Genomic DNA, 24,132 nt, shown 5'->3' with positions numbered 1-24,132 from the left:
TCACATTTTTTCCTTCTTATCATCTGACATTTCATGCCAATTTGTATAATTAATTGGTGCAAAGTCAGGCATTCTCACCATGTTAGCAATGAATCGAGTTAAAGAGCAAGATTCATCATCAATAGGTATAGCATCATCATTGACCTTAACAACAACATGCTCCCCTTCTTCCAAATCCCAAATATTAGCCATACACATAGAACTTCAAGCTTTTTTATGTTAAACATTTCTTACATAAAAAAATTACATGTAAAGAAAGTAATTAAATTCATTAAAAATTGTAATTGTACAATATTATAACACATAAAGAATTGTACTAACAGAATATATTGTTTTTATACTTGAATTATGTTCATCTTGATCTTCATTATTTGTAGATTGAGAAATTAACTTGAGATTCTTGTAAAGGCTTATGTTGTGAAGCTTTTGGATCTACAAACACATGTTTTTCTTTATATTGTGTTTGCAATTGAGAACTAAAGGCACAATTTGCCCTAGTGATATTCAATAATTTACGCTTTACCATCTCAAGTATAATAATACACAAAATATACTAAATACAATATAATAGAGAACTTGATAGTGGCAAACCATATAAAGCACAAAGTACAATTTAATATATTACATGATCACACAAAATTAAATAATTCAAGCTAGTAACATAAAAACAAAATAGTAGTGAACTATGTCTTACATTGCAAAACCTTAACAACAAATTAAACTATTACATAGAATTAAAAAATATCCTCTTTATTGTGTTCATCTATGGGATCTTCTTCTACACGCTCATTTTTCATCTCTGGTGTGACCTCCATTCCTTCATCATCAACTCACTTCTAACCCAATTTGAAGTACCATGTATGTTATCAAATTCAACATGGATTTCTCTATTTTCTTGCTCTCTATATAAGGATGATTCATCACCCATATCAAATACATCTCTAAGTTTTGCATGCTTGACAAGAATCCAACCATTATGTCTTTCATCCTTCACATAAAATACTTTTTTAGCTTGTGATGCCAAGATAAAAGGATTATGAACCAAATTAGCTTCACTATGAGCTAGATGTGAAAAATTCACAAGAGTGAAACCAAATTTATCCTTTTTACAACCTCTATTTATATCAATCCAATTATATTTAAATAACATAATTTTCATTCTACCCGTATAATTCAACTAAATGATGTCTTTTAAGATCTCATAATAGTTAACTTCTCCCCCAATAGGTTGTGCATCTCTTATACTTGCATAACTCATCATCTTGGTAGGAAATCTAAAATCATTAATGATATAACTAGTGTATTTCCTAACAGTATCAGTTGGACCCCGAGTAAGCCATCTAAGTTAATCTGTGATGTTTGTATCTCCTTGTTGATCTAAATTGGTAACCTATCCAATTTCATATTTGGTTAAAATAATAATCTAATTATAAAAGTTTTAATTACATATTCCAAACCATGATGTGCGACTTACATGATCATGAAACCAAACATAAAAAGTTTCACTTTGCAACTTTTGTATCTTATATGGTATAAGCTAAGGAGATCGATTACGCTTTTTAATAAATTGCTCATGTTTTCTATATGAAATTTTTTTTTTAAAAGACTATACAATACAGTACAAAAGAAAATTATCAAGTATAATATATATGTAGATAAGTTATCTTACTTTATAAAAAGAGCAACCTTAACAGAATTAAATAGCACATATCGATGTGCTTGAACCAAAGTTATAGCATCAAGTACAATTTGTGAAACCTTTTTATGCTTGTTAACATTAAAACCTTTATATTTTAATGTTCCCAACGGTCATCCTATAGTAGAAAGAATGGATATTTTTTCTTTTACAAAGGGATTCTTGTATTTATTTTGGATGGGTCGATTAAAAATAGTTTTCATCCCATCAAAGTATCTTGAACAAAAAGTTATGCATTCATTTGCTAAGTACCTTTCTACAATTAAACCTTCAAGACAAGCTATATTGTGCACATATAATTTAAAAGTAAAAAGAAACCTATATAAATGGAAGTTCAATAGAAAAATCATTAGCAAATATCCTAGTTGAAATTTAAGTATAAAAATCTATAACACTTTAAGATATATCTCTCAATAGGATACATCCACTGATAAATGACTAAACAGATAATTTTTGTTTCATTTGCCAAATAGATAACTAAATATACCATTATTGTGAAAAAAGATGAAGAAAAAATCTTCTCCATTTCACATAAAATTAATATAGCCCAAAACTCATGTAATTCAAGCTTATGTTCTTCTAGAACTTTGTAACAAAGTTCTTTAAAAAAGGTACACAAATCAATAAGAACCAAGTACACCTTATCATGTAAAGACCATTGTATTGCTATAGGAAGAAACTCTTACATTAAAAGATGACAATCGTAACTTTTGAACCCTATTAGCTGATGTTGTTTAAGTTGCACACAACGTAAGATATTTTAAGAGTATTCATCTAAAGTTTTCATTTCCTTGATAATCTTTAAAAAAGAATTTTTTTTCAATTAAGCTCATTTGATATAAAGCTTGAGGTAAATATTGGGTGTTAGTGCTAGGACAAGTCTTTGGATGAAGAATACTCCTTATACCTATTTCTATAAGGTCAAATCACGCTTTGTAGTTATCCTTTAACTTTTCTTCTTGCCCAATCAATGTACTAAGAATGTTATCACAAATATTTTTTTCTGTATGCATCACATCAAGATTGTAATGCAATAGAAGATGTTCCCAGTAAGGTAATGTGAACAAAACACTTTTTTTCTTTCATGGCCCATCTTTATTACCATTCCATTATTTCAACTAAGGGTGTAAATGATACATTAGTACTCACAAGCTACTCAGATTTGATTTGAATAAAACTTGAATTTGATTCGATTATTATCGAGTCGAGCTCAAGCTTGAGTAGCTCGACTCATTGATCGAGCCGAGTTCAAGTATTCTTATACTCGGCTCGAGTAACTCGTGAGCCTAATCGAGCTTTTATATTTAAATATATTTTTATTATTTTAATTAATAAAATATCTCGAATTTGAGTTCGAGCTCGAGCACAATAATCGAATTCTTATCGAGTATACGAATCTAACTTATTTTTATATATTAATCGAGCTTAATCGAGCAAGTTCAAATAGCTCGATTTTGATCACGAATCGAGCTCGAGCTAAAAAAATAAAACTCGATCAAGTTCGAGTCGAGTATCAAGCTGTGAATTAGGAGTCGAGCTCGAGCTCGAGCTAAGAAAATGAAACTCGATTGAGTTCGAGTTGAGTATTGAGCTATGAGTTAGGAGTTGAGCACGAGCTCGAGCTTTTCACTGTATCGACTCGACTCGACTCGGCTCGATTACACCCTTAGTTTCAACTATCTCAACATTTCACTTTTGGATGATGGTGAATGAGCACTTTTAAATTCTCGAGTCTCATTAAATGAGCTTTTATCATTCTAAAACCTATGATTAGGTTGCAACCACCTATGATGGCACATGAAACAATACTTTCTATCATGTTGTAATCACTTAGATGCAGTATTAAATCCATAGCGAGGACATGCATACTCACCCTTAGTACTTCACCTAGACAAATTGGCATATGTAGGGAAGTCATTAATGGTCCAAATTAATGCTACACATAGTTGAAAGTTTCAATTTTTTTGAGGCATCAAAAGTCTGAACACCAATTTCTCAGTTGCTATAACTCTTTTATTAAAGGTTGTAGGTATATATCTATATTGTTTCTAGGACCTTTTAGGCCAGGAATAAGTAGGAAAAAAATAAAGTTGGTTATTTCATGCACGTCCATATATACAAGTTATAAGGTATCAATATAACGACCAAGTGCTATGTGTCACTCATAGTTTTGAAAGGGTTAAAGGCATCAGAAGCCAATCTTAAGCGAATATTACGAGGGTCAAAAGAAAACTCAAGATATCGAGATCTAATTCTTTTCAAGTTACAAAATTTGTAAGATGTCTTACACGTCCATCCTTAATACGTTCATATTCATGCCAAGTCATCAAGGGAGTAATTTTTGAAGACATGAATAACCTTTGTAGTCTTAGAATTCAAAGAAACCAATTTAAAATCTTAACAACTTTTTTTTTTTTACACTATAACTTGGGGATCACTTTTTACATCATTCAATCTCTCTTTCCACTTAGAAGTGTCACATTTTGAACATATTTTTTCATTTGCCTTATCATTCCCAAATAACATGCAATCATTAGGACAAGTATGGATATTTTCATATCTCAAACTTAAGGTAGAAATCATCTTTTTCAATTCTTGATAAGACATTGGCAATGTATTACCCTCTGGCAGAGCAAGTTGTAAAACCTCTAACAATGTATTTAAATATTTATTTGTCCAACCATTAAAACACTTAATGTGGAACAAATAGATTACAAAGAAAAACTTTGTAAAGTTTTTGCAATTTGGATATAGTTTCTCTTCTGCATCTTTAAATAAACAATAAAACTTGTCATTATCAATTCTATGACCATGGTGTTGCTCTCCACTAATTTTTCCAGCTTGTATATTACCTACATCAATATTCATAGCTCTTTCAGCCATCATATCATGTAATAAATCATGAATGTTAGGACCTAGCCCTTTTTATTCATCATTAGATGTTTCAGTAGGTAAACATACATCCAAGAGCTCTCCATGAAATATCTATCGAACATATCCTTTGAGAAAACCATTACATATTATGTGATCAAATGCATTTCTCCTATAAACTCTAAATGTGTTAACACATTTAACACAATGACATCAAAAGTTTTCATCTTCAGATGATATTGTAAAGGCAAAGTCTAAAAAACTAGTGACTCCTTTTATGTATTCTTCATTGGCTCTTGACATGAGATTTATCAATGACTTATTCATAGAATGTAAGATGATTTGTCCTAATAATAAAAGTATAGTTAGTTTAAAAACTTAAATTAAAATAATAGCATTTAATTTAAGCATTAAATAAAATTTTATTATGTAAGCATAATATCACATTTTCATTAAGAATAATATTTCAAACATACCTTTAAAATTAAACTTATGTATTTTTAGGATAAGCACGACTAAGATCAATTTCGGTTGAATAAGCAATAAAGAGGCAAAGGATAGAAGAAAAATAGCTTAAAACAAAAACAAGAATATTTGAAATAACTCACAATTGCAAAAAAAAAAAATATATATGGGCAGCTTGTAAAACTGTGTAGAAATTAGGGATTTTTGCAAGGAAAACAAAGTTTTAAAGCTTGAAAATTTAAACAAGGATTTTAACTACAAAGTTAAAAAGATCAAAGGCAATGAAGAGTGAGACGAGATAAGCTTCAGGCGAGGTAAGGACAATGGGAATAAAATTTTCACTACTTTTGTTTTAATAACTTTAGATTTAAAAAAAAAAAAAAGTTTTCATTCTCAAGACGTGGGAGCATAAGGTAAGGATGGTGGATTATTGAAAGCGTTTTTTGCCAAAAAGCCTTAAATAATCCATAAAAATTGTTTATAAAAGATTATTAAAGGTATTTTCTACCACAAATACCTTCAATAATCCCCTCCATTTTTTATGAGGGGATTAATCAAAGCGTTTTAGCCTAAAAAACATCTTGAATAATTCCTTACAAAAAAAATTAAATGGGGTTATTGAAGATATTTTTAGCTAGAAACACCTTGAATAATCCCTTTTATATTTTTTATGAGTGAATTACTCAAGACATTTTTTGTAAAAAATGACTTAAATAATCCCCTTTAATTTTTTAAAAACGATTATTTGAGGTATTTTTGCCAAAAATGCTTTTAATAATCCCCTCTCATTTTTTTTGGATCATTCAAGGCTTTTTTGTGATAAAATACCTTGAATAATCCCCTTTAGATATTTATGAAGAGATTATTAAAGGTGTTTCTGCCTAAAAAATGCTTTGAATAATCTTTAACAGAATATTGAATAGGGTTATTGAACGCGTTTTTGGCCAAAAACACCATGAATAATTCCTAGATTATTAAAGGCATTTTTCTAGATTATTAAAAGTATTTTTGGCCAAAAACGCCTTTAATAATCCCCTTCAATTTTTTTAAGAGGATTATTTAAGGCATTTTATATCAAAAATACCTTCAATTATCCTTTCCCATTTTTGTTGAGATTATTCAAGGCATTTTTTTTTGGATCAGTCAAGGCGTTTATGACCAAAAATGCCTTGAATAATCCCCTTCAGGCATTTATGAAAAGATTATTGAAGGCATTTTTATGAAGAAAATACCTTGAATAATCCTTAACAAAATATTGAATATGATTATTAAAGGCGTTTTCTAGCCAAAAAAATCCACTTCAATTTTTTAAAGGAGATTATTTGAAGCGTTTTCTACCAAAAATACATTCAATAATCGCTTCCCATTTTATTTGGATCATTCAAATGCGTTTTTGTGATAAAACGCCTTGAGTAATCCCTTGGGGTTAGTCAATGCATTTATGGTCAAAAACACCTTGAATAATCACCTTCAGACGTTTATGAGGAGATAATTGAAGGCGTTTTTGCTAGAAAATGCCTTGAATAATCCTTAACAAAATATTAAATGACGTTATTGAAGGCGTTTCTAGCCAAAAATGCATTCAATAATTCTCTTCAATTTTTTACAAGAGATTATTTGAGGTATTTTTTTGTCAAAAATGCCTTCAATAATATGCTTTTTTTTATTATTATTAAAGTCGTTTTTGCCCAAAAAATGTCTTAAATATTTTCTTACAAAAAATTAAAGGTATTTTTTTGGGTAAAATGCCTTTATTGATCATTTTTAAAATTCATTCTCCTATCTTAAACTTTGAAATTCCAAACTGCTACAACAGAGAACGATTAAAAGTTGTATTACAACCAAACCAAAACCACTAAACCCATTTAGTTTGGCTTTTGATGTTTTTATCTCTCTCGTCGCCTCCGACTTTTAACAACTAAACGTCGTTGCACTCTTTTTTTACTGCTATGTCTTTATCTTATTTATTTTTTGTATTACTTATATTTTTTTATATAGGTATTTTTTATTCTTTATTATATATATTTTATTCATTCTACCGTCACCTTGGTCATCCAATCTCCCTTCATTGCATATATGACGTTTCTTTGTAGTTTGGTTTAAATATTGCGGTTTGTTTAATGGTATAGTGGAAATTGTATGTATTTTTTTACTCATCATTTGTTTTGCATGGAGCTCTTATTTAAGGTGAGAATTACAATATGGCTTATACTCATAAAATATTATTGGTTTAAGGATGTTTTACGTATATTGGTGTAGTAATTATAGTATGATTATTATGTACTGTGTGAAATTTAAAAAGATAGTTTGGTTTATTTCGAATAATTATGATCAAAATCGCAGGTATTATGGAATTCAAACAACATACTTCTCTTGCTACTGAACATGAAAAAAATACACCTATAGTGAAAAAAAGAAAAGTAAAAGGACAAAATAAACAAATTAAAGTGACTAACATGAAAATTCACATCGATTGCAATCAAAGTGAATAGCCTGTGTCTGATGAAGCTGCCAAGTTGGCTAGTCATATTGGAACAGTTATCCGTAGTAGCATTTTTATTACATACCATAATTGACAACGAGTTCCTGATGATCTAAAGGATTGTATATGGGAGTCAGTTATGGTATGTTTATTCAATTATTTTATAAAATTTATTAAATGATCATTTAATTAAAATTCAATATGCTCATATTAATTGTGTTAAATTTATTAGGAACGATTTGACATCTCAATTGAGTATAAAAAGCTTACGTTGCAATCGACTTGAAAGTATTCAGAGACTTTAAAAATAGATTGACAACCCAATATATTTTATCGTTCGTTGATCATAATGATATCTTGACTGTTTCACTTTCGTCATATACAAATATTATAAGTTATCAAGATTGGATGAATTTTGTTCTAGATCAGCTATCAAAAAAATTTTTGGTATGTATACCCATTACAAAAAATTGTTTATAAGATTTTATGTAATATATTCGATATCTTAATATGTGATTTACGTAATTGCTTTCTTTTCTCGAAAATCAAAGAACAACAAAAGAACATTTTAGCCAAACAAGTATATCACCTTCGAACATCAAGAAAGGATTACGCAAATGTCAAGTATGAGCTTGTAAGTATTCATACACTTGTTTTATACTCATAAATGAATATTTATGAACATTCGTTTAATAGATTATTATTCTTATATAGCATTAATATATTAAGAATCATCTAGCTCTAGCACCAAAGTTTCTAGATGTTATGTGTGGAAACAAGGATATATGCAGAAGGATGAATCATTTACAGATGAAGCAATCGAAATAATGGCTAAAAAGATTATATGTATAAATGCCCATTATATCACGTTTGATTGGCTTTATGCTTGTATGCATGACTCTATATTTGTATAGATTTATTGTTATGGCTCATCTTATTATTGTCTTTCAAGATGATTTTGCTACTAAAATTAAATCCGATGACTTGGCAACCCATTATGGCGAAGATCCCTTGTCTTTGTCATTAAAAGAAAAATAAAGACATGGTTGAGTTCATGGGGTTGGTAAATTTGTGTTGCCATCAAAGTTTTTTAATAATCAACCCAAAACATCTTAAATGATTAATGAACAATATGAAGCAATCATTAAGCAACAATAGTAAGGACTTGATGCCCAAGAGCAACACCTAAATGATCAACAACAATGACTCGTAACTTTGGAGGTGATGTTGGCAACAATACAACGTAACATGCTTGTAAGCCAGTCGAATAGCATCATTCAGCTAAGACAAACTTCCATTACAAGTCAGGCAAGAAACCCAACCTCCAGTACTAGCCATGAAGTATGATTTTATTTATTTACTTAATATTTATTTGTTTATTATATTTATTAATTTAGTTTTAATACTTATACTTCATTATATATTGTAACAGGATGTTGAAACTCAGAAAATGACCCTTGCTCAAGCTGCCATTAATGTATAATCTAATTATGTACTTGATCATTTATCCGGAGGAAGCTGCATTACCTTGAGTCCGAGGATGGGTTATTTTATCATCTATCAGTTTTTTACATTGGGGGCCTAAGATTAAGGAATTTTGTACCTTGGATGAAATATCAACTTCTGATATTATTACCTATATGAGGTTAGCTTATAAATTTAAAATATGCAAAGTCAATATGTAGTAATCTATATTATGATGTATTACTAACTAGTATTGTTGATTGTTATCATACAGCTTTCTGTATTGAGAGATCAAAGCGAGATAAATGACCTATAGATTCAGATTCATTGACCCAAATTTCATTAGTGAGCATAATGGCACTATCATTTTTCGTGGTCGTCATGTGAGTCAATTCATAAAAAAACAAGCTGATTATTTTTTGGTCCCATATAATGATACGTAAATTACATTCATATAAATAATTATTCCAACCTTACCCGAATCTAAGATGATGCCTAATTTGAGTATATCATTCTTATATTTTATAATCATCATTGGCAGCTTGTTGTGATTAATACTAATTCCTTTACGTCATACTTATTTAATTCTGCTTAACCAACAATAAAGCCTAACCTTAATATTTAAAATTTTATAAAGAGGTATTACATCTTAGTATATTATCTTTTGTTTCTTTATAATTACTTTTATTTTTATATTAAGTACTTTATTTCTTTTCAATTTAAAGGAATGTCTACGATTGAAAAGAAAGCAAAGATAAATTAAGTGTCATTACCGATAAATGTGAAATTTATTCTTTTATGCTGAGTTTGTTTAGATAAATATTTTTTAAAACCACTAAATTTATTTTTCAAGTACCTTGTCAACCAAGATATACTGAATATGGATATTATGTTCTTCATTTTATGAGGGAGATAGTTTTATATGATTTTATAACCATACCATTCAAGGTTAGTATTAATTTCATACAATCGTAATATTTTTCAAAAATAAAGCTAAATTATGTTCTCGTTCATTAACATTTACTTCTGATTTTTTTATAGTGGGAGAGTAAAGGAAGCTTCACGATATATGAACTTGATGAAGTTCGTAAAGAGTGGTTTGAGTATATATTATAGTTCGTTACACCTTGAAGTTGAAGATTGTTGGTTGGGTGTAAATATATGCATTTTATTTTTTATAATATTTTTAATATGCCATATTGAATGGATAATTTAAGTTTTAGATTGGAATATTGGTTTAATAATATTGGTATATATTTGTTTTATGTCAATTGGCAGCTTATATGAATACACATATATTAAGTACAATTATTTGAAACAAGTATATTTATATGGCAACGTTATCAGTTATAAATTCATATGTGTGGTCAATTTATTGAAATACTACAATGTTCGTAATGTAAATTTTAAAATGTAATTTGTAGTATCACATATATAAACTAAATATTTTCTGGGTATAAACCTACAACTAACTTACATTCATTTCTAGACATGTTTTTTAAAATGGTAACGACTATTTTTCCATTTTTTAGTCAAGTCAAATGGCTTAAATTGAAGGCATTTTCGACCAGAAACACTTTGAATAATCCCCTTAAATTTTTATGAGTGGATTATTGAAGGTGTTTTTTACAAAAAAAATACCTTGAATAATCCCTTCCAATTTTTTAGATAAGATTATTGAAGGCATTTTTGACAAAAAACACCTTCAATAATCTCCTTTCATTTATTTTTTTTTTAGATTGTTCAAGGCGTTTTTGTGAGAAAACACCTTGAATAATCCCTTAGAAAAAATTAAATGGGATTAGTCAAAGTGTTTATGACCAAAAACACCTTGAATAATTCCCTTCAATTTTTATGATGGATTATTGAAGGTGTTTTTAACTAGAAAACACCTTAAATAATCCCTTACAAAATATTAAATGAGATTATTGAAGGCGTTTCTGGCTAAAAATAGCTTGAATAATTCATGGATTATTTAAGATATTTTTATTTCAAAAATACTTTCAATAATCCATGAATTATTCATTTAGAGAGGATTATTCAAAGCATTTTCTATCAAAAACACTTCCAATAATCTCAACAATTTTTTTTGGAATATTCAATGCGTTTTTGCTTCCCTTACAAAATATTAAAGGCATTTTTTTTGTCAAATGCCTTGTAATTATTTTTAAAATTCATTTCCTATTTTTAAACTTTAGAATCTCAAACTACTAATACAATAAACGATAAATATTATTTTATAAAAAAACTTTTACAAATAACATAAAAAAATATTTATATGAATATAAATACTACTATATATGTAGATTATTTATAATTTGACTTTCGATCTATAATAATTTTAAAATTTTATAAAATCTTATTAAAACTGAAATATTAATTGAAACCTAATTAAAATAATATTTAAATTTAAAAAAAAATTTAGTCTAATATTTATTTATAAATTTATTAATTAATATAATACTTATAAATTTTATTTAAAACTTATAATCATTTAAAATTAATTAAGTTACAAATTTTATTTATTAAAAATTATTGCTTTTATCAAATTATAGTTTTTGAAAATTTTTATTAGATGAAAATATTATGAATTAATATTTTTTAAAAAAATTAGGAATAAATATTTTTTTAACTTATATTGACGGTTATTATAATCGTCAGTACATAACATATTTATACTGACGAATATTTATATACAGTCAAAAAAAGTTTACCTATATTGACAGATTTACAAAGTGTTAGTATAGGTATTGTCTATACTGATAGTAACAAAAATCTATTAGTATAGATATTTTTTACTTACATAATTTGACCGTCAATATAGATAAGTATCAGTATATAGCATATTTATACTGATGGATAGTTATATACCATCAGAAAAAGTTTATCTATTCCGATACTTGTATGAAGTATTGGTAAAGGTATGGTATATTTTGATGGTATTAAAAATCTGTCAATAAAAATCTTTTTTATTAATATAATTGACCGTCAATATAACTAAATATCAGTATATAAAATTTTTTTTATAGTGAATAAATAAAATATTTAATAATATTATTATTAATGACATCTAATTATAAATATAATATATATTTATTAATTAATGACATTAAAAATTCGAAGTAAATTATTCAATACGTTGGTTTCTAGAGTTCCAGGGGTATGTGGCACTCATGCATTTCCCCTAGAAACCCTAGAGTAAAGAATCAATATATTGGTAGATGTTAGATTTGAACTGCTGAACAACAATTACAGGTAAAGGAAAATTAAGGTTTGATAGTGTTAAATTTATAGGCACGGCCTGACCTTCCCAATTGATTGCAGTATATATTAAATACATTTATTATGTTAGGCTGCTTTTGTTAATTCATCTAGAGGATTGAGCCTTATATTTTTATGTGAAAAATATAAATAGTTTAGGCCTTATATTTTATATTCACTAGTGTGATGACTTTGTTTCGCAGTGGGTTTTTTTCTTGTAGAAAATTATTTATTAAATTATCAAAGATAAAAAATAAAATAATTTGAATATTAAAAAAATAACAATCAATTCAATTGAAATAGTTGCCTAACTCATATTAATAATCTTGTCAAAATAACAGTAATAACATAAATAAAATATACACCAAAGATCATATAAAAGTATTCATTTTGCCTTAATATATATTTATTTCAAGATGAAATAAGCAAGTTATATCTATTTAGGTTCTATCAAAATTTGATAAAAAAAAGTTACACTATTACGAACAGCTTTCATTATACCTGTAAAATATTAAAGTAAAAAATTTAAATAATCAATTACAAAAGAAAAATCAATATGAACAACAAAAAAACACAATCAATTTAATACCCATAGTATTCTTTTAATATAAGAGGCATATAAAATTATCCATCCCTAAGCCTTGTTAACCAAAACTCAAAATAAAATCATCCTGATAAAACAAAAACAATAACCCAAACATATCAAAACCCAAAGTCCATTTTGTTCATCACAAAAACAGCTGTACAAACATGGCCACCACTGATCCAAAACTCAACAAATCTAAAAAATTATACACATCATCACCCTTAACCTTTAGGGATACTTTTAAAAGAAGCTAGTATAGATTTTGGTCTCATTTTACATGTGTGTAAACCCCAGAATTAGAACTAAAAACATATAAACTTGTTGCTTTCAAATGTTATTCAGATGTGTTTTACAAATTTTTTAAGATTATCGTGTTAATTCTTATGATACATCAAACACTACAATATAATATTACAGGAAATGTTGTCTCCGAACCAAACGTGGTCATTTTATATATCCTTTGAATATTCGGATATGTGTTATTTCCCAAACAGATAATAATATCTAAAACCCGAGAACCAAACGGCTCCTTATATGGAAAGGAAAATAAGCTTTTGATAGTGTTAAATTATAAGTATGGCCTGATCTTCCCAATTGTTTGTACTAAATTAGTTACATTTTGGATCTTCTCAACCACCAAATCAACTAAATTACACCTCTATAGCTGGCAAATTATAGGTGTGTGTGTGTGTGTGTATATATATATATGTATGTATGTATGTATGTATGTATGGAATCTCCAGGTTGGCAGACAGAAAATAGTTGTTCTTGTCACTCAATCTCGCTCAATTTAAATCGTTAAGATTTCATGTTAATTGCTTCTGAAAATTAGTGCCAGCACAAAATGTCACACCTGGTACTACTCAATGAGAAGAGACACATGTATGTTTTGATGGTTGGAGGAACTTATTCTGCTTTGCAGCTGCCATTTCTATTCTGTCCCATTTCTGTTTCCTCTTCATTTCCTCTTGGCGAGCTTCGGATTCTCGGTGTTCGATTTCTTGGAAGCACCTGTCGTATAGAGTTGGATCCATTTCTTCCAACATGGCCTTCACATTTTCTGTTAATTGCTTTACACTCTTGCTCCAGTGCTGCTTTAGGTTCTTCTCCATGCCTTCAACTACCACAGGAAACACATCTTCCATTGCTGCTGATGCCATCTTCACGAACTGCTCGTTGTTCCATACATACAATGCTCTCTCTGCAACCTGATTTCAAAGTAATATAAACTAAATCAATGAAAGGCAACCCTTTCCCTATCTTCAGGCTACGGCTTCTTTTGTACAAAAAAAAAAAAAAAATGAACTAAAGTAAGCCCGTAACTTGAAACGCGAGATTTCCTCTAAGCTTTTTATCCTGGATTGGCTTACCTTCCAAATCCACGTCGTTCTATCTGGAAAACCCAGTTTCAGTTTTATCCAACTCAAGTATTATCACAACAAAAACAGTTGGCTTCTGAATATGTGACAAACTGTCATGTGCTATGTGTCACTGTCAGGGACCCTTTTACTACCATTAATATCATCATTAACAGTTCCACCATAAAACAAAGGCAGACTTGATTCTATAATTTTGCCTTTATTTTTTTGCAATAGCTCAGAATTGCAAAATTTAGTTGCATTGGTATATGCTCAGTTGCATGTTATCATTGATTTTGGATATGTTACTACTTTCTTAATTAGAAATCAATCGAAAGCATGGGTAGGGAAGTTGAGAAATTTCCATCAATTTCAATATATATATATATATCTGAATATGGAGGAGAACTTGATTCGAAGGAACTATCAAGAATCAAGAAAATCAATGTGAGCCAGAAACCTCATCAGTAAGTTTACCTGTGAGTTGCAACTGTTCAAACACCTTGCTATTTGGGTGCACAAAGGCAGAGCTAACGTCCTGTACTGATCAGGATCTATATTCTCCACCAGCTCCTCCAATTCCCCTATAAGTAGAACTTCTTTTTGACAATTGGTAACTGGCCAGTATCTTAGAATCCCTCTAACCACCACTCCCCCAAGTGCCGGCTCTTTCTGCACAAACTGAGAAACGCAATAAGCTAGCTGCTTATGGTAAACCTGCAAACCCTTGGCCTTGTGCAATGGAAGAAGCACTCTCATCAAGAAGAGCTTGTGCTCCTCCTTTAATGGAACCGCAAAGCCATTGATGATGCTTCCGCATATCTCAAGCAGCTCACCAATTCCACAATGCTTTTCATTCTCGAAAACATGGTACAAAAAGACATCGTTAACTGCTTTTCTCATGAATGATCTATGGAAGGTGAATCTCGAATACATCCGATGGAAAATATTCTTTAAGCTCTCTCTTTCTCTGGGGTCTTCAGACTGAAAGAGGAAGAGAAGGTTGAGAATGAAATGGTTATCAATGTAATTTCGAAGTGTCTTGGGATCTATATTGAGAACAAGCCTAAGGAGAATATCATAAACAATTTGCAAGTGTGGCCATGCTGTTGCAAAAGTGGAAAGAGTTTCTTCATCATCAGGCAAGTCAGAGAAAGTGGAAGTATTGGAAGGTGGAGGGAGTGGCCTGAACAGATTGGCAGACACCATGGACAAAATAGGTGACAGAAGTTGTTCATGCAATGGCTTCTTGGAAGATTTGATCAAAGTGAGAACTTGGAAAAGCTTGAGCCGCTTAAGATCTTGTTGTGAAGGGGACTCCAGAGGATCAGTGAAAGTGAAAAGGAAGTTGCAATAAGAGATAGCAGACAGGATTTCTTCATATTCGGAGTCAAATCGAGATTGCCTACCAATGCTCGGAGTAGAAAGGTCACTTTCAATGTGAGGCTTGGAATCTAGATCAAAGAGGTGCTTAAGGGTAGTTTTCTTCTTTGGTGATGCTTTTGGAGAATTCTTGGGGGAATCCCTTCGAATGCCCATGTTCTCCTTTCCTTCTTCTCTGCTTCCCTGGCTTTTCTTCAATTGCAAATCGTTGTTCACGACTATTAATTTGATTGAAAATGTCTCCCACGCTGAAAGGGAGAAAGAATGTTCTGATGTTTTCGATTATATCTTTGATCTTTCTTGACCGTAGGATAGTAAGCCAAAAGGCAGCGATGTTTTATAGACAAGCAATGTTGTAATATCCGATAACAAACTATTGAATTCTCGCCCTAAGTTCACTTAACAACGACAGGTAAAATGATATATAATGTCCATTAAGGAATCATCTTTTTCTTCATGCTCCTCCTCTGGTGAGAGCCATGTGAATTTATGTGACCATAGTAATTTGGAGGCATTAACAGCTTGTTCTAAGGGATCATCAAGAAGATAACAACATCCAAATTAAATCTACCCAATGCAAGACATGTGCCTCACCAACCCACTGCCCAAAGCATTTCGCAGTTAGGGGCCATCTATCACAAGGGGATTTTTACAAGATCGAACAGGGAGGATCTTTGACAAGATCAAAGCCCTTTGTCCTATCTGTTTATTGCCAATTAACACAGTTAGCTAGCTACCCTAAACCTTTTATTTTCTTTTCTTTTTTTTGGGCTTAGCCCCATGTGAACCTAGTTGGCATGATATGACAAATCCACAAACCTCTTAGCTTTGAGTAACAACACCAGGAAAACAAACATTATGAAGAATTTTTATTTACTCAGACTTTGTTTCTTCCAATTTTAATTTTTGGTATTGATTTCTCTTTCTTTCATATACCAAGTTAAAATCAAATGAAAGCATTTGTATCGTAACCAAGCATTTGTATACTACTTGAGCATACAGTTTTTTGACATTAATACTAAAATGGCCATTTTGGCTATGGATACATTTTGATACCAAAACGGCTATTTGAGCTAGTCTTGGCACTTCTTTTACATAAAAAATGCCGGTTAGGGCTCCTTCTTTTGTTTTGATTTAATAAGAAAAGAAAAAAAATAAGGAAAGATAAAACTCCCAGATCCATTGCTGTTAATGAAATCCAGCAGTTACGGTCTTGGCAGCAGAGACATCAGGGGGTGGAGATGGGAGCATGGTTAGAGCAAATATTCCACTTGCAGCTGCTGCAAATGCTCCAAGTGCAAAAGCTGGAAGGTTTCCACCTCCAAATATTGCATCAAATGGTCCACTCCCCAAAGACACCAATATCTGTAAACTCATTACACACCAAACTCAATACCAAAGTTGCAACTAGCTGGCTCTCTAATCTATAATCATTAACTATCAAAAACATTGGGGTATAATTTACAGCGGAATACACACTGATGAAAATTCGAGGAATATTGTAAGTTAAACTAGGATTAAATAAGAATGCAATATTACCTGTGGTATTACAATTGCAAGATTCAGCACTCCTAAGGAAAGTCCTGTTTCAGAGTAAATGAAAATCAATTTTAGCTTGAAAGGATGATTGGGTAATACCAGAAAGTCATTTTCAATGTGCCTGGAAAAATTTTTTGCAAAATTTACCTTGGCCAGCACCGGAGGCACTAGAAAAAATGGATGCCAATGCAAAAGGAATACTGTAAGTTACCTGGAAAAGTAAAACAGGAAATTATCCTTTAGCTTGTGAAAGACTCATGGATCAAAACAAAATGTCCCTTATTGAAACCCATTAATCAAAATGCAATTGAAATGAACTTACAAATTTTACTTAAAAATATTTCCATTGTCCTTATGCTAAAAGGTGATTCATTTTCTTAGAGCTACCAGCCGCCACCAGTCAATTACTTCCAAAAAGGGAGAAAAAGAATTAATGTGTGAAATAAAGATTAAACAGAAATTGACAATGAAATTGAAATCCCATTTATCATGATGCCATAAATGGCCATTGAAAGAATCAAAAACAGTATGCATGCACTCCCAAACATAGTTATAACACATGGAGAGGTATTTATAATTCAGTGAGGAACAAACAAAAGTTTGATGAGCAATGGTAGGGGCAGATGCTTTGTACAATCACCTTTGGCTACCCACTTATTTAGAGAGCCACATCACCCCTTTCCAAACTTAAAATTGTTGACTGCTAATAAAAAGTTTCTCTCACTTCTTCAAGCTCCATACTACCTTGATCTATAAAAGTGATAAAAAAAAAAAAAAGGAACTTCAAGATGTAAAAACAAAGAATTCAAAGGAATGGAAAAGGAAATCCTCTACGTTTGATGCTGATTTAGATTTTTCTTTTCTTCAAATGAGCCCCTTTTTGGGAGGTTTAAGGTGAATACTACGTTTTGTTACTAAGCTCAGGCCTTGAGTTATTACCAAGGTCCAAGAAACAATTGTTTCACTGTCTTCAAATGGATAGTCTTCCATAGATGCCTCGTTTGGATAGCCAATGAGAAGAGATTTTCACTATGTGATCACGTTCTTTTGGACTGGTTAAGGTTTAGTTTCAAAACGATTGATGACACGATAAAAATCTCTTTGCTGGTAATCCAAAGGAAGCCAGAGTAGGTGTGGATTATCAAGATAGGAAATGAAATGATGTCAAGCATGACATAGAAATACAATACAAGCTCCTTAACTTTTATCTGACCAATCAAGAACATAATCACTAATGTTCTATAAAACTAAATTTAATGCAATTTCGTTTAAGATTGATTTTGAATCCTAATTTCAATTCCAATAACAAAATTGTGACTCAAAATTTATTCAAGAAAAACAAAAATGGGTTAATCTAAAAAGAGGTAAGTCAAGAATGAACTTACAGCTAAGGGTATCCCCAATGCTGCGAATAGAGACAATGCACCGGCCTTGACAGCTGCTGGCGGCGGTAAAGGGACTATGACACCGTCCACGGTGACGAAACGGCGGCTTGACTTAGCCAATTTGGTCACCAAAACTGTCATTGCCAAACAAAAAGCAAGCAAAAAATTCACAATCCCCCAAAGCCTCTTGACCCCTCCAACTCCACGCGCCAACAGCTCCACACCAAGCGAAGTGAAACCCACCACCACAGAGTTCAACATGAGTCCCAATGCACCAGCACGTACTCCATTATTATACAGCTTCAAGACGAGTTTATTTCCCTGTGAATCCCCACCGTACACTTCTCGTCCCATCCAATCAGTGTCGAACAACAGGAAAGGGAACCACGCAATCCAGTTAAGACACGTCACCAGGAGGAGAATCCACATGGGTCTTTTCAAGTCCTTGAGAGCAGCGTATATTTCTCCCAAGGGAACCGGCGTTATCTCTGCTGGTTCTTCTTCATCCTCAATCTCACGGCCACCTTGGTTACCGGCGTTTCCAGGTTCCGGTGACCAGGGTTTTTCATGCACGTAGGAGAGAGCAATGGAGGTAAGGGTTAGCAAAAGCAAAATGGAGAAAAAGAAACAGCTTTTGAGATTTGCACAGTAAACGTCACAAGCTTTCGTGGCTGTAAACGGAAAGATGTTGTGAAGGTGTGTGTAGGAACCGGCGGCGAAGCCAAGGACGTTTCCAACCGCCATGAAGAATGAAAAGAAGGCGTTTGCGGTTCGCGTTTTCTTCTGGTTGTTCCCCGAAAGATCAGCCAGTAAAGCTCTGCATGGACCTTGTAACATGTTGTTAGCCACGTCCAGGATCCAAAACCCTATCACAAACACGACAATGGCACGTGGCTTCATGTCATTGGCCATGGAGTCCCCAAAGAGATAACCTAAGTCAGCTGCGAAGCCTATGAGGACCACCGCGGTGGCGACCAGGGCAGCTCCTGCAGCTATGAAAGGGCGGCGACGGCCAAAACGAGAGGTGCAACGGTCGCTATGGTAACCAACGATGGGTTGCACCAGCAGTCCAGAGATGGGTCCACAGAGCCAAATGAGAGAGGCCCATTTGTGAGGGATGCCAAGGAGTTGAACATATGGGGTGAGTAGGGATAGCTGCAAGGCCCAGCCGAATTGGATCCCGGAGGCGATGGCTGCCACCAGGACGATCTTTTTGACAGGGGAAGGACGTGGAGGAGACGACGGCGGTGGTTGTTGGAGCTGAAAGGAAGATTTGTTGTTGGGTTTGGTACTACTACTACTACTCTCCATAGCTCTACCAAAAAGGTATTCTTATTTTGTATGGAAACTTGAGTTGAGTGATTCTAAAGTGAAATGAAAGGGAAATTTATATGAGTTGAAGACAGAGAGAGGGGCCGGGAAAAGGGTAAAACCTTATCCATTTTGGAATCGTGCCTTTGGTCTTGACTTCGGTCATTGGAGTCGGAGATTCGAGTTGTGCAATAAACACTGTGGGGTACAGTGTTATATTTCCACGTGTAAAACTGCCTTAAATTCTCTTTTCCATCTTTGGGAGAGGAAATTGAATTCCTCCGTCTTTTAACTCTTGGGTTCTTTATTATGCCACACATGCTTCTGATACTACAAGAAGCAATACTTACCTGGATTCTTAGCTTTTTCTTTTCCTTTTTTGAACTGTAAAAGAGACTATTACTATAATACAAAAATCAATTCACAAAATTTACTCAACTTATAGAAATGAAAATTATTTATGCATGCATGCATTTGTGATTGAGATTGCAGGATGAGGGAGAGGGATAGCCAATTATAAATGAATGTGAATGGTGAGGAGATAAGACAGCTTGATGAAAGCGTCTAACATTATCCACAATGGAGCTGTCTCGCGCGCACCCCGAAGCCTGAGAAACAGCAATAAAAGTGCCGGTGAAGAGTCGAGGATTCAGACTCAGAGAGAGATTTTGATTGACTCTTCGAAGAGATGGGTGGCACAGCCCATAGATTTAAAAAACGCGCGCGATTTGGTATATAGCGATCATTATTTAATGAATACATAGTCCTTGTTACTCGTTTCAACAGATAAATAATAATATATTATATTTGTAAACAATAATGTAATAAAAATTATGATATATTAAAATGTTAAAATTGTTATCTGTATTTTTTGAATATATATATGTAAATTATTCTTTTACTTTCTTTAAAAATAAATTTTAAAAATTTTAAAAAAAATTTATAACCGTAATAAATAGAATTATCATTATTTTATTTATTATATATGTAACCATAACAAATACGATATTGAATGAAAATGCGACCACAATTACACTTTAAATCCCTGGCACAACGTAAGTGATAACAGAAGAAGACCTTCCCAACTTGCTGCTTATAGGATCATCACACTTCACCCATCACCCACTTTGGAAAACGTACTTCTACTGTCTTTCTTTTTTTTTTTTTGGTCCCAGATTGAATCAAATGCTTGCTGCCACCCTTTTGTTTTTCATTTTCAAAGAAAATTTAGTTCTAAATTTATCCATAGTCAGACGTCATCGTAGAACTTTCTAGCGGGTACTGATAAATTTAACAGTCAACGCCGTGCAGATTTTGATGTTCATTAAAATTATTTTATATAATATATATTTGATGGGTTTATACTTTGGTCCATTTAAAAGTGTAGTAAAATTAATTTTAATGAAATTAAAAATAATGATAAAAATAAAATTAATTATTATAATGATAAAATTGAAATTAATAGTGAAATATATATTTGAATATAAAAATTGTGGTAACAATAAAGTAAATTATATTAAAAAAAGATTATTAAGTACATTATATTAAAGTTATATAATAAAAAATTTAATTTATTTAATATTTATAAAATTTATTATATAAAATTTGTTAATAAATAATAAATTTTATTTAAATTATTTACTAATGTATTAACTAATAAATTTTATTTTTATTATGTTAAATTAACAAATTCATTTGACATTTTTTAAATAAAAAATAAAAAATTTGTAAAGATATTTTTGATATAATAGCAAATTAAAAAAAAAAAAAAAAAAAAAAGAAACCCTCCCTGCCGATCAGTTTTCAATTGCATCCAAGCTACAAAAGTTGAAACGAACAAATTTTTTCAGCATCACATTGGTGTTGCAGTGCAATCCAAACGGAGCATTAACATCCTATCGACAAGTATAGTGCGGTTTGATTTTATTTCAAAAAAATCACATCAAATTAAAATTTTTGTTTGGCCAAGAAAAATTAAAATTTTTGGTTTTTAAATATTTGGCATTAAATCAATTTAAATTATAATTAATAAAAATTTTAGCAAAAAAATTAATGAATAGAACATAAAATATTGATGTCTATGGGAGAGAGATGCTTTGACAATTAGCTCCTAATAGAAGAAAAACAATTACTGTGGATTTTGGAAAGCATATCCTACATAAAACCTCCTAACAGTTCTTTATCCAAAGTATATGTTCCTAAAATTTACTTGAGTTCACATAACATCAATCGACTTTACCAGTTAAGATTTCTTTCAAATTAATCAGGATAATAAAATTAACCTAACCCCTCAATTTTAACCATTTATAAACTCTACTGTTAAATGCTACGCAGCCTTTTTTTTCACACTTCAATTTTTTTTTATTTTTTTAAGTAAAATTAATTAATTATTTTTTTTACACAAGTTTCAAAAATTAGATTTTCTAAATGTCATATAATTTTTATAATTTTTCATAAATCTATTTCTTGAAAATTATATGATTTTTTGAAAATTCATTTCCGAAAAGTTATAAAACTCCAAAAAATTATGAGAAAAATAATTAAATAATTTTACTTATAAAAATTAAAAAAAAAAAATTAAAGTGTGAAGAGAAAAAATGAAGGTGCATTTAACAGCACTCCAATGTTAATCCTTCAAACGTGGAAGGCCTTTTGCTTTTGAGTTAATTTTATGATAACTTATATATATATATATATATATATATCATCCAATTATTTATCTATCTATATATTTATATATAAAAATGTAAACTCAAAAATTGTTAATAGTGATTGACCTAAATAACCCTATATAAAGTTTTAAATTAACAAATTTATCCTTAAATATGTATAACTTTTATTAATTTCTTTAAATTTAATTTAAATCAACTAAAATTACAAATAGAGTTTATGTAAAATTAAACTATTTAAAATTTTAAGATTTTAATTTTAAAAATATTAAAAATGATTACCTAAAATATCCTTGGTAAATGTTTTCATAAATTTAATTTAAATGAATTTTTTTTATTATTAGAGTTTTATTTTATAATTAGATAAAAGAAGTGTTAAAAGTGATTGATTAAGATACTCTTAATAAAAATTTTAATTTAAAAAATATTAAAAGTGATTGATTAAAATACCATTAATAATTTTTGTAAATTTTCATTTAAATAACTTTTTTATCATTAGACACTTTTTTATAAGTAGAATGATTTTTCATATAAATGATTTAGGTGTTTGAATAATCTAATGTGAATTATTCCCAGTAAAGAAATATCAAGTGAAGTAAAATTAATTATTTTTGGTGAATTCTTTCAAAGTCTGACAAAATTTATTGAAATTATTTTTTAAATGTGTTTATTCCAAAGTTACATTACATTCATTTATGAAAATTTCTATTGTTAATGTTGAAAATGAAATCATTATAAATTGTATAGGTTTATATAACAAGTTTGATATTCTTAGAATTGAAATTTTTTAAGAAAACATGACAAGTATCAAGGTTAAAATTTTATTTTATTTTATTTTAAAATTATGTAGTTTAATATTTTATAATAAAAATTTATGTATAATAAAATTTTTAAAATAAAAGAAAAATTAACCTTTGAATTGATATAATATACAATTACATTAAATTAATGAAAGCATAAATGAAAATTTATTCTAAGCAAAAAAATGAAATGAAAAATTGATTAATTATACATAACTATATCATCGCCATATGACAAAAAATGTTAGTGATGTATGGTGTTTAAATGAAAAATATATAAATATATTGATTTTAAATTTTTTAAGGATTAATAAAAAAACTCTTTTATTTGAAGAAATATTGTATATTCATTTATTTTCTCTTTTATATCAGTTAAATAATGTTCACCGATGTATACAAATATTTTAAGTTGTCATATTAGGTAATATTTTTTTCAAAAAATTGAAATTCATCAAATTAATTATCACTTTACATCTAAAACAAAAAATTTATTATAAATTATAATTTAACTAAACTTAAAAGTGATTTAAAGGCATTTATTACCAAATTTCATTTGATAAATCTTTATTTAATTGTGTATTTAGTATTTCAATCATTTCTTAATTTTGACTTTTTATAATTTTGAGTTGAATTTTAGATTTAGAATCAGCAACCGATTAGGTTGAGTCAAAGTTTTATCATCTATTTCTATTCATAGTATACTTAATTATTCACTTATACACTTAAGAATTTTGACTTAATAATTGGTGCACACTTTTTTTTATTTAAAATGTTGATTAAAATCATCCTAAATTTAAATAAAAAATAAGTATACTGAATTAATTATAATTTCAATTTCACTTTAGAAATACTTTTAAAATTA

The 24,132-nt window shown here is 30.1% G+C and overlaps 2 protein-coding genes and 1 pseudogene across 3 annotated transcripts; all 3 read right to left on the bottom strand.

The window, feature by feature from the left end:
- Positions 1-4,894, bottom strand: LOC149517994 (uncharacterized; annotated as a pseudogene).
- A 7,724-nt stretch (positions 4,895-12,618) lies between these two features.
- LOC111277713 (serine/threonine protein phosphatase 2A 57 kDa regulatory subunit B' beta isoform-like) lies at positions 12,619-16,022 on the bottom strand. The gene is made up of 2 exons (XM_022864126.2): positions 14,661-16,022; positions 12,619-14,033 (listed from the first exon to the last, which is right to left on the bottom strand). The coding sequence occupies exons 1-2, from the start codon at positions 15,720-15,722 to the stop codon at positions 13,689-13,691; spliced, it is 1,407 nt and encodes a 468-aa protein (XP_022719861.1). The 5' UTR covers positions 15,723-16,022; the 3' UTR covers positions 12,619-13,688.
- Positions 16,023-16,528: 506 nt separating this feature from the next.
- LOC111277653 (sucrose transport protein SUC1-like) lies at positions 16,529-19,904 on the bottom strand. Of its 2 annotated transcripts, none has more exons than XM_022864050.2 (4): positions 18,491-19,904; positions 17,253-17,316; positions 17,106-17,149; positions 16,529-16,931 (listed from the first exon to the last, which is right to left on the bottom strand). In XM_022864050.2, the coding sequence occupies exons 1-4, from the start codon at positions 19,799-19,801 to the stop codon at positions 16,755-16,757; spliced, it is 1,596 nt and encodes a 531-aa protein (XP_022719785.1). In that variant the 5' UTR covers positions 19,802-19,904; the 3' UTR covers positions 16,529-16,754. The 2 variants fall into 2 exon arrangements, 1 of the variants encoding a protein (XP_022719785.1); XR_016343454.1 differs by having other exon boundaries at positions 16,532-16,931; positions 17,428-19,904.
- Between the last annotated feature and the right edge of the window lie 4,228 nt (positions 19,905-24,132).

This window comes from Durio zibethinus, chromosome 7 (assembly GCF_047325235.1).
Source record: "Durio zibethinus cultivar Kanyao isolate XHJ-2024 chromosome 7, ASM4732523v1, whole genome shotgun sequence".
Classification (NCBI taxonomy): Eukaryota; Viridiplantae; Streptophyta; class Magnoliopsida; order Malvales; family Malvaceae; genus Durio; species Durio zibethinus.
This window is presented reverse-complemented; position numbering and strand designations above follow the sequence as displayed.